Genomic DNA, 14670 nt, shown 5'->3' with positions numbered 1-14670 from the left:
CTATATTTACTCCAGTATAAGATAACTCTACAGAAAAATGTAAGTTTTCACAAAGTACATATAACCCTAAATCTTTCCTAGATGTGTACTTTGTGAAAATTTACGCAACTTCAATATTTTGTCCTTATTTGTGGTGGGGGAAATTATCAATCCTTAAATTTTTGGAGTTTGCAAAAACTCTTCCCCACAGCTATGCTTATTAACTTTCTGTTAATAGAGACTGTAGTATTTATAGCAGAATATATCAATACTATACGCACATCATTTTCAAGTAAAAGTTTAGCTTAACAACTTGAGTTAAATGTCTTGACTTCTGGAAGCTCATATCTCTAACCTTGATATTACTTCTTAGCATTGTTTTCTGTATATCTTCTTACTTAACCTATGCATTAATAAAATATTTGACATTTATATTGCTTGGTGATTAAAAAATAAGTGCTTATTGGGAATACTGTGTATGTGTGTGTGTGTGTGTGTGTATGCATGTGCACATCCACCTATTATTTTATATATTATTGCATATTAATTAAATACATACATACATACATAGTATATGCATATATGAGAGAGAGGAAGAGATCGAGAGGGGGAGAGAGATCTTAAGAAAAAGCACACCCTAAAAATGAAATTGTACATCTGTTTCAGGAATTTCCTACTTGTAATATTTCATTCAGTGTTCTGTCAGTGCCAGATTAACCTAATTACCCAGTATTCTGGAGGTTGTACTCCAAGTTTTTAATATTCAAAGATACTGAATTGTTTTGATGGCATATATAAGCAGTTTAGAGATCTACTGCTGTTGTGAATGTTTTGTTTTGTTATTACCCTGTATTATTCATGGAAGCTTTTCAAATTTTAAAAAGCTACTTTTCTATTAGCAATGTTATCACACCTTAGAATTATATTATTCTTCAAAATGGACACCAAGTTAAAGTGTTAAAACATTCCTTTTTCTAGATTGAACTCCCTTTAAATAGCACACCCCAATTTTAAAGAGACTGCATGCATATATAATTATAAGAGTTTTTCCTCTCTTCTTGTTCATTTCACTTCAGAGATGCGTCCAAATAGTGCAGAGTAGCCAGATATTTGTTCTGCATTTTAATTGTTAAATGAAATAGGCTGACTTTCATTGTAGCAAAATTAGTGCTACCTCCCGAGGAAACCTCAAGGATGAAGGGATCTAAAGCATGCTTTTCTCAGCTTCATTTCCCCCATCACTGATGTATTTTTGGCCCTCTCTGCAAGTACAGATAAAGGCACAATGGGATCCAATGCATGATCCACACTACCATGCGCTCAGCTGAGGGGCTGCCAGTCATAGGGGCATCCCACACACTCCCAAGACAAGGGGATCATGGTAACCATGACTTTCAGGCTGAAGGGTGTGTGAAACAGCCTGGCATGGGGGATGGCAGCAGTTGCACGCCCCAAGATTCAGGGGTGCTCGAAACTGCCAAGCTTTGGGGATCATAGCAACCATCATTCCCTGGGCATAGGGATTTGATGCTGGGCACAGTGCACCCCTATGGTTGGAGCCCTTGTAGCTGATGGATTTCTAGTTTCTGGGAAGTGCCTGTTCCCCAGACCTGTGCACAGGATGGCAGGTTGCTGCTACAGACTGGGGCTGGTGGCACCACTGGGCTCTCCCCAACACTCCAAATGGGCAGGTTGGGGACAGATATAACAAATGTTGGGGTGGTAGCAATCCCCATCCCAGCACCACCACCTGCCTGAAGCACTGAGAAGAGCCCAGCCTTGCCTGAAGGAATGAGGTGGCAGCACTTGGAGGGGGGCTGCTGCCACCCCAAAATTCACCATAGCCCCTCCCCACCCCCAACTGCCCGCTGGTGGCCTGATAGCATTGCCAGTACCAGCCTGCTGTTGTCACGAACACAGATCTGGGGGCCCAGCCCTCTTGGGGGGTGCACAGCAGCAAGAGCCACACCCCCATCCCACACCCACTCACAGTTCCTGCTGCCTGCCGCAGCCTCCGCTTCTCCCCACTCACCCCAGTCCCTGCTACAATGGTCACAAGAGTAGCTAATGCCAGCTACCTGTAGCTTCTGGGCTGGACCATGCCCCAAACCTCCCAGGGATCTGCTTCTTCCCTCACCCCAGCTGCTGCAGCAGACCCAGGAGCAGCTGACACCTGTCACGAACACAGATGTGGGGGCCCACACACACCCCCAGCCCTCCTGTGGGGTGCAAAGCAGCACGAGCCACACCCCCATCCCGCACCCACTCACAGTTCCTGCTGCCTGCTGCAGCCTGGGGCCTCTGCTTCTCCTCACTCACCCCAGTCCCTGCTACAGTGGTCACAGGAGTAGCTGATGCCAGCTACCTGCAGCTGCTGGGCTGCACCATGCCCCAAACCTCCCGGGGATCTACTTCTTCCCACTCACCCCAGCTGCTGCAGCAGACCCAGGAGCAGCTGACACCACCTGCCTGCACCACAGCAGGGTACAGTCCAGGGGCTGGGGTGAGTGGGGACAAGTGGAACCCCAATCACATACGAGTGAATTCACCTCACATAAGGAATTTTGGATAGAAAAGGGGTGATCACATACAAGTGGATTCACATATATGGAACCTGTATAAAAATCAAGGGAAACCTGTAACCATTTAATTGTGTGATAACTGTAACATGTATAATACACCCCTGTGACAGCATGCTAAGGCAGTCACAGTTTTGCTTTGGGAAGAAATCAGCTACTTGAAGGTTAAAGAAAGCTCCAAGATAAATGTCACACTAATTTAAAACAATTTCTTAAACAGTAAGAATGATCTATGTTAATTTAGTCAGTTCTCTACAGTACTGCATTACTACTGAAGTTGTGCTGATGGGGTAGCACCAATCCTGGCTAAGAGAAGCTTTAAATGTAACCTCATACCATCTCCCAGAGAACAATTACACACTTTACAAAAGCGATTTTTTTAAACTGAAGGAAAATTGCCCAAGTTTGGGGCTCAATTCTGGACAACAGAACTTGTTAGAATATGTAATATTGTTCATATGGCCCATTCTGGAAAATGGCAGTCAGACTAACTCAATATGAATTTCCAAGGCAGTTCCTGCAGAGTTCTTACAACTTCCTATCTGAAATTTAAAAAGTCGCCTCTCTAGGCAAAAAACCCCCGCAAAACATTGGATATGGTCTTCTGTACAAATATAGGAAGGTATTCCCTGTTATACTCCTGCAGCATCTTTGCTCCTACAACTAACGTGTAGCTAAAGACAAGTAGCATTTATGTTCTATTTATTACTTCAGAAGTTGTTTTCACCTTGCATTTTATAATTTTTCTATTTTTTTTTTTTTTTTTACGGCAGAATAATATTCATGGGTTCTGTCCTCACCTAAAATCCTGTCTCAATTTTGATAGTTTCAGTTTTAATAATAAATCTTGGAATTCTGCTAGCGTTGTGGCATTATTTCCTAATGATAATGAATCGCCTGCCAGGATAGGCTTTGTCCAGCCACTAATGTGCCCTTAGACATCCTACTTCTACTATACCTTTGCCTTCTATTGTAAAAAATAACCACAGGCTCCATCATAAGCATTACACTCGATGCAGCAGAAGTTAGCCTGCCAATTACAGTCAGCTTTGGACAAAGTGGTGATGGCTGCAATATAAGCTAACTTAAAATATGAACTTCTGCTCAAAACAAAAGCTAACCATTATAAAATTACTCAAGAGCTTATATTGGATCCCTCCTTTCCTCCCAGTTCTACCCTATGGAAACACTGCCAGAAATTAAGAAATGGTGGCATGATACGAAAGTCATTCTCCTCTGAAACTGGTCTCAGGGATTGTTCTCACACAAGCAGAAATCACAAATTAATTAGAAAGTAATTTGGGGACATCATAGTTCTGGCTCTACGCAATATACACATTATTCATAATGAAAACAAATGGAACAGATGAAAACTCCCAAGAATGCGGCCCACAATGAGACGCTAAAAAATTGGAAGCACAAATTCAAACTATGCACAGAAGTATGAATTTTAGCGATCTCAGATATGGCTCAGTATACAAGGGGAAAATGCTTTAGTTATAACAAATCAAGAAATCCATGGATGCAACAATCCTTATCCAACCAAAAGTCTGATATACTTCATTGGAAATAGATTTTAGTAGGGATGTTTTTCTGAATAGCAGTCGTAATATGGGGCCATATTTGGAAACCCATTTAAAGTAAAACTTTGACATCCTTACTGTAGGCATCTTATATTGTAAGCATTTACATTCTTAAACTGTTACAGTCTCAATTATTATAATGTTACCATATATTTATACTTTTGTTTGAAACCATTACATTTTAAACAACGATGTAACAGATGGGGAAAATTATAATAAGCTGTAAACTGAAAGAAAGCAGCTGCCAGAGAGATTGCTTTAGGGGGCCCATGAGTCCTGGTCCTATGGTCCAAAAACATTATGTTTGGGCCTGTTATAATGATACCTGAATATAAGATGAACACAAAGACATTATCTTCTCAATATTAATCTCCAGAAGTGGTGAGTGTAAAACATACACATTAACATGGCTAGTAACACAAGTCCTAAATGCCCAGTACGGATAAAAGAGTGGTCACAAGAAAAAGAAAATAGGACAAGCCTTCATACATCAATACAATATTTTAGAGTTGCACACTTTATGGAAATATTCAGTGACAGGAATTTTTTCCCTTTAAAGTAACAAAACTAAAAATCTTAACTGAAAACAGATTGTGTGTGTGCTTAGCATCTTCTGGACATTTCAGTTACAGATCTTTCAGTATTTATGTAGTCAATCAGAACTTTCTTGATTAAAAATAAGGCAGTCAAACACAAACGCTTAACATTCATGCAATATTAAATTGTACTAGCCAAGTCATTCATAAGTAATAAGTCATCTGTAGTAATCAATGCAGGTTAGGTAATTAACTGCTATATGCATACTTGAAAATGTCTACCTCTATGAAGTAACCAGTAAAAAAAAAAAAGCCTTAGCTGATCATTATTTACAGCGTTCCAAGGCCCAGTTTACCTGCCACTTTGATTTTTACCTTTCCTTTAATTTAGTAAACAAAAATCAGAAGCTATTTCAGTTCTTTACACTCGCATTAAAAAGGCAACCCTTTCTAGCTCTCAAACAGTAAAACAAAGTGGCCTGTCAGCTTGCCCAAGAATATAAAACTACCATATTTTCTCACAGGCCACTCACTGCCAAAAACAAACATACCTTGTTTTAGAAAGGCAAACCGAAGAAAGAGAGATTTTGGGACTGCCCAAAACTACTGTCAATTCAGCAGTGGCTGTGAGATTAACATTGGACACCTCCCCTTAATCCTGACTGTCCCTCTACTTGGCTTGTATGATTCAAATTTAAATCACACATATAATTATAATTAAATTATAAATACTTTCTACATTCCAAGGACACCCTTTGTTTTATCTGGGGAAGAAGAACTGGGAAAATGAAAAAAGAGGTTTAAAGACAGAAGGCCCCAAAAACATGAAAATGGTCCAGAAGGGGCAGTTAAAGCCAAAGAATGGAGAGAAAGAGAATGAAGGCTGCTATGCCAAATAGAGAGCCTCACATCTAGACTCAAAGCAGGATTATTCCTCCTACATCTACATCTACACTTCACAAACCCTGAGTATCTCTTACATTACATCAGGCAAAATAGTTCTCACTATATTCTCATACATTGGTATTGCAGAACATGCACATCCCCAAAACCTAAAGAATACCATCACGGCCCTATTCAATAGCTAACAGTAATACTTACTTGCATGCCATGTGCACCTTTTGTATAAAAATCATCACCCTGCCACCCCAAATTGGGGTGCAGATCTTAAAACAGGGTAGCTAACTTTCTGCCCAAAAAGTATCCTTATCCATTTCCTACTCCACAGAAAATCAGCAGCAGCAGCATTACTATTCACACAGCTAAAGGAGTCATTTGACTTAATGGTTTATGTTCTTCACTCCACAGGTGTTGATGGTAGTGGTCTCCTTTTAATAGTCTTGACAGTCCACTATCAAGCTAACTTTTCTGAGAGCAATTTTGCTATCTGCTAGCTGCTCCTGCTCTCTCCATTTTCTTATTCTACAGCCCTGAGTACTCTTTAGATGTTCTCAAAACCCTGGAAACTAGTCTTCAGTTGCAGCTAGGGGTTCAGCTTTTGGTTAAGCAAGAAAGTAAGTCGCTGCAGATTAGATTCTGTCTCAGCTCTATGAAGCCGTAACTGGAAAAATCTCTCCCCACTTTATTCTTGCTTCAGGGCATGCTCTAAGCAAGAAAATACAGTTACAGCATCCCTCCACCCCTTTCTTTTTCAGTCCATCTGACTCTTCTGAGCACTTTGAGAGATTTTTATCTAGTCAAAATGTTCAGATGACTCTGACCATTAAATAGTTCTTTCCACTTATCTAGGTGTATTCTTTGGCATGTTTTCTTTTTGTAGTTGGCGCACTTGCATTTTTCAAAAATGATATAGAAAATGAAAATAAAAAGACTTTACTTCTAAGAACATGTGGAATTTTTGCTGCAGTATTTTTCTCTCTCACTGCTAAACACAGCATTCCAAGCAGTAGGATTGGAGCAGTGAACTTGCATGATCCAAAATTGCATCAAACCTGGCCAAGAGGACATTCTGAATGATAATCCAGTAGCCAAAGTATGCCTTTTAATAAGACCCAAGTTTCTCAAAACATTTCAAAAAAGTGTGTCCAAGCCAATCAAGAGCTCAATTTATTATAGGAACATAGAAAAGCATGGCAAATTTTCCACTGGGCAATGCTTATAGACTTATCAAATAAGTCTACTGGAAGTATGTCATATCTTACTTTCAAACAGTCATAATCAAAGTCATTTTCCTCTGTCTGCAGCTTTTTCAGTAAGAACTATACCCACACCTAATTTCAAACCTCAATTGTTTTATCTGTACTGCTGTTCAAAAAGTAGCCCCAAGATAAATTTCTGTATTTTGTAAGCTGCTAAAAAGCAGCCAACACACAACACCCTCCTCCAAGCTTTGGACAAAATGAAGTCTGGTAAATTTCACCCCCCCAAAAAATTATTTTTTCCCCTAATTTTTGACTAAACAAAAATGAGATTTATAATAAAAATACTTTTTAATAGCTGAAGTTTAATGATTATCAGTGCCACTAAAAGTTAAGAACCCTAATAACCAAACTTTCCTAGCACACACATGAGACAGTGTTATTGTAATAATGAAAAAGAACTTGGAAAAAGAAACCTGCAAGCTGCAAGTGGTAGCTTCTTCATCTTACTGTGCTTTTTCTGATGATACATTGCTACTTCCCTCTTTGATATTTAAACTGTATAGCCATGAGACATTATTAATTTCTACCAAAAACACAGTGGACTATTTTTCTAATGCAGAATATACAATTTAGTAAAAGCAACACTTCAGAAGCCAAGCATAGCAGCAGCACAGATTAAAGTAAACAAGTTATTTTTGGTGTGGTGGTTGTTACAAAGAATAAAATCAATACAGGCCAATCTTCATCTCTTAAAATTTAATTTCTGCTTTATACAAGTTATTTGTTTACCTGCTAATGGCTTGTTCCTCATCTGTTATTCCAGTCTCCCTGAATGCCCTGTTTGATTCCTCCAAACTCAAGGCAATTGCCCTCTGAAGATCATCTTTATCATCTCCAGTGAGATCAATCACATCTGAAAAGCAAAACTATCTTTCTCAAAATTAAAAGTGAAACAGAATGAAAGATAAATCTTACTGTAGAGGATACAAAACTAGCATGGACTGCTAGACTGCATTCAAAACCCTCCTCAGAATTCATTTCTTTTGGCCTACATTCCAACACTCATCTCAAGATCTTCACCACATGCTCCCTCCATCTTGATAAGTAAAGGTGGGGAAAAAACAATAAAACACAATATTGTTCCAAAGAGTTTTTTTCCTTTCTCAAGGTCCTATTTCCCCATAGATGTTATTTTCTTTGAAGTTACCCATCAATTTTAGGGTGCAATTCTGCAAAGTCATTGTTCTCTGAAGCCTCTTTCTTTAAGTGCAGTATGTCAGCAATCCCTTTCATTCCCCACCTCTTCCCAAAGCTATTTAATGAAAATAAAGTTCTCTTGAAGGATACCTTCAAAATGAGAATAGTCAGTATTTCCCTGCATATTTTCTGTATCTGTAAAGTACAGACAAAAGCCCCAACCTTAAAAACACTTAGGTACATACTTGTCAGGGAAACTAGTTATGGGTAAGAATCCAGACTAAGTGAAGTTACACATCTTTACACTGTTATACTCTCCCCCTCCCTCCCAACAACATACACTTTGGTCTGAAACTAAATTAACAGGTTAATTTCCATTCCAAATGATTATTGGGATTATCCAGCCAAACAGGAAAATTCAATCAGGTATTCAAGTAAAAAAATTCAGATCCTCAGTTTAGGAAAACAGGACAGACTGGATGGCTGCTAAAGAAAAAAAATACTTATGGGTCTATTTCTTTTTTTCCATCAAAATCAAACCACCACAGTCACCTACTGACAAGCAATCTGTAAATTCCCCATTCTAACGACTATAACAAAGTCCCTCAGAAGAAAATACATACTATCACTCTATGTTGCTAAATTACCCATCCCATAGTCAAGCACAGCCACATGCTTGCCAAAACAGACAATGGAAATAACCATCAGCTACGGAACACAGGCAAAAGGGCTAAGGATTCTAAAGCAAGGTTACTCAACTCCTGGCCTGTGGGCCAGATCCAGCCCAGAGTGGCTCCCCATGGGTCCAGGAAGAGCCCTGTGGGCCGTGGCCCTGCACACCAGGTTGGGCACACAGAGCCCAATCCCACGACACGAGGCCAGGCAGGGGCAGTGTAAGCATAAGCAAAGGTGGTGCAGACCTGATCCTGGTATGCAGGGTCAAATCCAGCCTGCATACCAGCCCCACACTACTCACTGGCCTACACGCCCAAAATGCTGAACACATCATTTTAAGTACTGATATTTCTGTGACCAAAAAACCCACAATTATGCAATTCAAACAGGGAAAAAGGAAAACATGTAGGTTAAAAATGACTCTCGTACTACCTTCATTAGGACCAGCTAGTTACCCTTTTTCTTCTGTACCAAATAGGAAAGAGAAGCTCAACAAAAAGGAGCATGGAAGGTGTTGTTACTCCAATATTACATCTGGGTGTTAGAGGATAGTGTGGAAAAGGGAATCAGAAATACAGGGTGTAGGGGAGAGACTGTTAGTGGGTGGAGAAATGTAAAGCCAAACTAAGTAACATTTCTTCTTAGGTTGTGACTTTTGCCCTGAATATATTGGCATGCTGCAGAGTGAGCATCTATTATTTTCCTGGACTTACTTGGGTGTGGATATGCTCTGTTGGATCAAAATGATATACTAAGCATATTATGCAACAATCATCTCCATAGTTACAGACTACTAGCATACAAGCTAATTATTTCACCAAAGGTTGAAACTGACAGACGTTTGTGATATCTGTTAATACCGACATCTCTAACAAGCTTAATCCTGGACATCTCCCACTGCCTTTTTCCCCACATCAAGTCCCTTCCCCTCTTCCATTATGGTCCAAGTTATTTTTTGGGGCTTCATTTTAGTTTAGTGATCCCTCAGAAGCACCTGGAATGCTCTTACCTGTAAAAGCAACCTACAAAACCATAATATGCAGAAAATAAAAAAACAGAAGCAAAACACAAAACAAAAAAACAAAGCAAAAAAAGCTTCTCTATCTTTATATATTTTGCACTTGTTGGATTGTTTTAAGTTAATACAGTAGCCTTGAAGAATATTGCAGAGACACTTAAAAATGAAGGGTTCTAAACTTCATTCCCTCGGAGGGGACTAAATCTATTACAAAAATAGTACTTAAATTACAAAAAGGTAACACCTATCGGATTGCGATGTATAGGTTTTAGTGTTTAGCATAACATGAGCCAAAAAACTTGGCCATTTACAAACATGACATTCACTGTTTCAAACTGTAAGATCTGGCCAGTCAGAGCAGGCACACTCTACTGGTACTAAAACAAAAAATAAGGCAAAGCAGGATGGCACCTTAGGCCTCTGAAAGGCATTACATTTAACGATTAACAAATAGATTGCACCATAAATTATGAAGTGCCACCCATTCAGCTAATTTAAGGTTTTAAATGTGGCAAACAAGCCACAGAGATGCTCTACATTATTTGTGGATCACAGCTGTGACTAGTTTCTATCGTATCTTAAATTGAACATGTGGCCTATCCATTTGGGACACAAGACTGTACCCCATACCTGGGGATGCCTTGTGCTCCCATCCTGATGCTAGGCTGAACATAGGGATGGGACACAGGACAGCCCTCACATCTGGGGGACAGCCCCAAGTCCCAAATGTTGAGGCCCCACATGAGATTTAATTTCCCTGGGCAGGGGGAAACCATCAGCTGCCCCCCACCTGGAACCTGTTAAACCATGCACCAGGCAAGTCATACACGGCTGCCCTGTGCATGGATTTAAACTTATGATCCCTGTAATTTGCATGTTTAAATTTACCAGTGTACATGAAGCCTCAGACTGTAGCCCTGGGCACCATGTGTGTCAGCAAGCTGAAAGGGCGCCACACAAACTGCAGCACCAAGTACCAGTCCCCTGTGCGGAGCTCCCTGGAGTGGCAGTAGCATAACTGTGCCGCAGAGAAACACAGACTGACCACAGGCAATAAATCAAGGCTGCGCTATGAACCATTGCCATCTGTTGCCAGGGAGACTAAGGGAGCCTGCAGAACACACAGAGATGTGTGCATAGTCACCCTCTTTAGCTGCACAATGTCAGCACTGTGAGTTTTCCACTATTCAGGGCTTCAGCATTCAAATGTCCGTACACATGGCTCTGGGTAAGTTTCTCTACCAAAATACAGAGAATTCTCCCAAATTATTTAATGCGTGTACTCAGCCTTAGAAAAAAGCCATCAGCAAAGCAGTAGAAAATGGTATTTCCCTATGGGCACCTCATGGTGATCCATTTTTTATTTACAAGAAGCTGTTTAAGTCTCACTTTCTGCTATTATCACCACTGATGAACTGCAGTTCATTGGAACCCCACGTCCACAACTTCTTACATATTTATTCTGCTTCTTCTTCCCATTTATAGCCAGAAACACTGAAATGCTGGAGTCCAGGAACTTCCTTTTCTGGTTTCAAAGTGCTTACGTAGATCACTACTAATTAGGGGTGCACTGATAATGATTTTTAGGCTGATACCAACGGACAATTTTTAACAAGCCTTATCGGCCAATACAGATCCAATTGCCGATACACTGTGCATCCGGATGGTCAGTCTGTTATGGGGGGGGGGGGAGGGGCAGGCAGAGGGAAGAGGTGTGGGGGGGCAGATTGAGACCCCCACGATGAAGAAGGGAGTGAGACTGTGGTGGGGCAGGGGCTATGCAGCTGGGGCGGGGCACAGGATGAAGCAGTGAGTGGCTCATCTGGAGGATGCAGGGAGGGCGCGGCAGCTCCTGTTGCTGCACACTCACCAGGAGGGCATGAGGGGTATGTCCCCCTGGATCTGCAAGGCAAGAGCAAACTGCCACTGGTGGGTTGGGGCCGGGGGGGGGGGCGGGACACTGCAGCCACCCTAAAATTTGCTGTAGTCTCCCCCCCATAACCTCCTTCCCAGCACCACTGCTATGCACCCCAAGTGCAGCCCACCCCAGCACTCCCACCAGGAAGAGCCTGGCACAGTCCCGGCCCCAGCCCACCAGTGACAGCCCACCCTCCATGCAGATCCAGGGATGCACGCCCCCCCAATACCGTCTTAGTGTGTGTGCAGTGGCAGAAGCCACTCCATCCCCCTCCCCAGATAAGCTGCTCACAGTTCTGTCCAGTGCCTCACCCTGCCCCTGTCCCACTCCCTTCCTCACCACAGAGACCTCAACCTGTCCACCCACAATTCCTCCACAACAGACTTACTCATGTGCTGGGCTGCGCCTCTGGCCACCCACATGTTGTGTTGCACCTGTCCGCATGCACAGGGCATTTAACAGCTACATCAGCCAAGAAAAGCCAATTGATGATACTGTCTATTTTCCTTATATGGGTACTGATCTAATATGGCACCAAAATATCAGTGCACCTCTACTCAAAAAAGACAGGAACCAAGGGCGGTAGGACCCAGGGGAAGCCCAGCGGGCATCAACAACAGAGGGGCCAGTCCGGTTCTGCCCCCCAGCTGGAAGCCCCAGCCATGGTTTCTGGGCTGGGAGCATGTGGCTGCCCTGGTGCAGGAAGCTCAGGTAAGGGGGGGGGACCCCAGGCAGGTTAGGAGCACAGGGGGGTGGGGAAAGCAGGCCCTCCCCGCCTGGTGCCCCACGCTGTAGCTGCTTGCAGCCCGCGTGGGGCTGCCTGTGCCCACTCTGGAAAGCCCCACATGGGCTGCAAGCACCTGTAGTGTGGGGCACAGGGTGTGGGGTGGGGGGACCACTTCCCCCCTGCACTCAGCTTTTCCCCAGGCTCCTTCCCGGTGCAGGGAAAAGCAGCCCCTCACCTGCCCCACGCCTGGTGCCCCATGCTGCAGCTGCTTGCAGCCTGCCTGGGACTGCCTGTGCCTGCTCCAGACAGCCCTGTGCAGGCTACGAGCGCCTGCAGTGGGGGGTGCTGGCCATGGGGCAGGTGAAGGGCTGCTTTTCCCTGCACTCAGCACCAGCTTCTTCCCTGCTGGCATGCAGAGGGTCAGGGTTGTGTGCTGCCCCCAGCCTGTACCACAGGGCTGAGAGGCACTGGGAACGTGCAGGTGTGGGAGCCAGTGGGAGCACAGGGCCCGCACTGGTGTCCAGTGCTGGTGGAGCCCAGAGCAGGAGCATGGGTTCCCAGCTGGCAGAGGCTCTATGGAGCCAGGCCTGCTCCCTGCTCGTGCAGCCCAGCCCGGCACCACGCACCCATGCCAGCCTGTGCCCTGCTTTGGGCCCCACCAGTGCTGGCCCTGGGACATTGGTCCTGAGACAGTGGTCCCAAGCTGATGACCAGGGGGCGGGACACCTGTCAAGGGGCGAGGCACCTGTCAAGGGGCAGGGTACCCATGTGACCCTCGACATCCTGCCAAAACTGGGTAAGCAGCCCTCCGCTCAAAATAATTGCCCGCCCCCATGTAGCTGCTTCCCTTTTCATTGGTGTTGATGAAATTAAATAAGGATGCTTGAAAACATTATTTTACAAAAGATTTTTTAAAAAGAAAGTCAGCATGTAGACAAAAAATAAAAAGACATTATTTTTCTTGTACATGTAGTATTAATGTCAACAACAGAATCTAAAGTATCACTGAAAACAACAATGAACTGGAGCCCAGACCAGTTTCCACTGTTAGAAAAACAAATGATAATAAAGTATTTCCAGATCAGACTCAACCAACATTCCACTATGTTTTTCTTTCTGGACAACTATTTAATACGTTAATCTTTACTAATATGTATTGTTAGCCTACGTTCTAAAAACCACATTACCACACAAAATTAACAGTGAGCTAAGAACATATTCTGATCAAACTGTAAAACAAGGAACAGAAACTTTGTCTTCATTTCAGTTCCAAAAATGCTGATAGTGAAAAATATTTTAAAGGAAATACACAATTATTGACTAACTTTCTAACAGCTATACTCTCTACAAAGCCTGATCCAAATCCATAGTTTTTAATGGAAAGATTCTGACTAGCCTCAAAGCAGTTGGAATCAGGACCCTTCTACCAAATTTATTTGGTAAAATAGACTTATTGCATTTTCATATGCATTTTCCCCACAGACTAGTTTAAAAAAAAAAAGTAACATTTAGTCAGTATTAGTCACTTCCTCCACACATGCAAAGGGTAACTTACATTTTGTGTGAGTATCTAAAAAGGAGAGATGAAAATAATAGATGATGCAAGCCTGCTATCTAAACTTCCTTTCTTAATAAACTTCTAACGTGTGTGGCTGTTCATATGATTCCATAGCTAATCTATTATTTCACATATTATAATTTCTGATGCATTGGGTATCACCTCAGAAATTCACACAAGTATTAAAAAAAAATCACCTTGTTTAATATTTTATAGCACTTAATTCTAAAATGGACTAAAGACTTTTGGTATAATACTTTGAAAACAGCAGTGGCCAAGATGCCTAAGTTTCAAGTGTGCATATTCAGTGTTTACATCTTCAAATTAGCATACATGTTTTAGTCATCTCTCAACACACTAATTATTTTCAGCCCTTAAATATATTAACTGTTTGTTCCACTGAACTGAATGTTGAAATGCTGAAAATTAAAGTTGGTATTTTATAGCAATTTCTATTGGAATGAGACTAAGTTACTCATGTATTACAGCTTACCCTTTGGCAGATTAGATAGGATTTTCTGTTTGGTGCTAAAGATTCTATAATGAAATACTATTAGGGAAATTTTACTTTGATTACTATTGATTCAAACTTTTAACAAACTAAATGGTCTCCATGTCATCATGTGTACTGAATTTCACTCAGCTGCTCTGGGCGTTGGCTTCTTCACTTGTATTTGGCTAAAACATACCTTTCAGGAAAGCATTTAAATAAACCATGTATTGTTACTAGCTTGAACTGGTCCAACTTTAACTTCCATTCCCAATTATTACTATGCCTCCCAATTATTGCATGGCATG

The 14670-nt window shown here is 42.0% G+C and overlaps 1 protein-coding gene across 3 annotated transcripts in view; it reads right to left on the bottom strand.

The window, feature by feature from the left end:
- Window positions 1–14670, bottom strand: part of USP25 (ubiquitin specific peptidase 25) — a 158727-nt gene that overhangs the window by 103063 nt on the left and 40994 nt on the right. For 2 of the 3 annotated variants that reach the window (XM_090060085.1, XM_090060094.1), the window contains exon 4: window positions 7569–7692. The exons of the other annotated variant lie outside the window; for it this stretch is intronic. In XM_090060085.1, coding sequence (XP_089916211.1) covers window positions 7569–7692 — 124 coding nt within the window. The remainder of the gene's footprint in view (window positions 1–7568; window positions 7693–14670) is intronic. 3 annotated transcript variants of the gene reach the window in all.

This window comes from Crocodylus siamensis, chromosome 1 (assembly GCF_052110815.1).
Source record: "Crocodylus siamensis isolate JL-2025a chromosome 1, ASM5211081v1, whole genome shotgun sequence".
Taxonomy (NCBI): Eukaryota; Metazoa; Chordata; order Crocodylia; family Crocodylidae; genus Crocodylus; species Crocodylus siamensis.
Note: the sequence above shows the minus strand (reverse complement) of the source record. Positions and strands in the feature narration are given on the sequence as shown.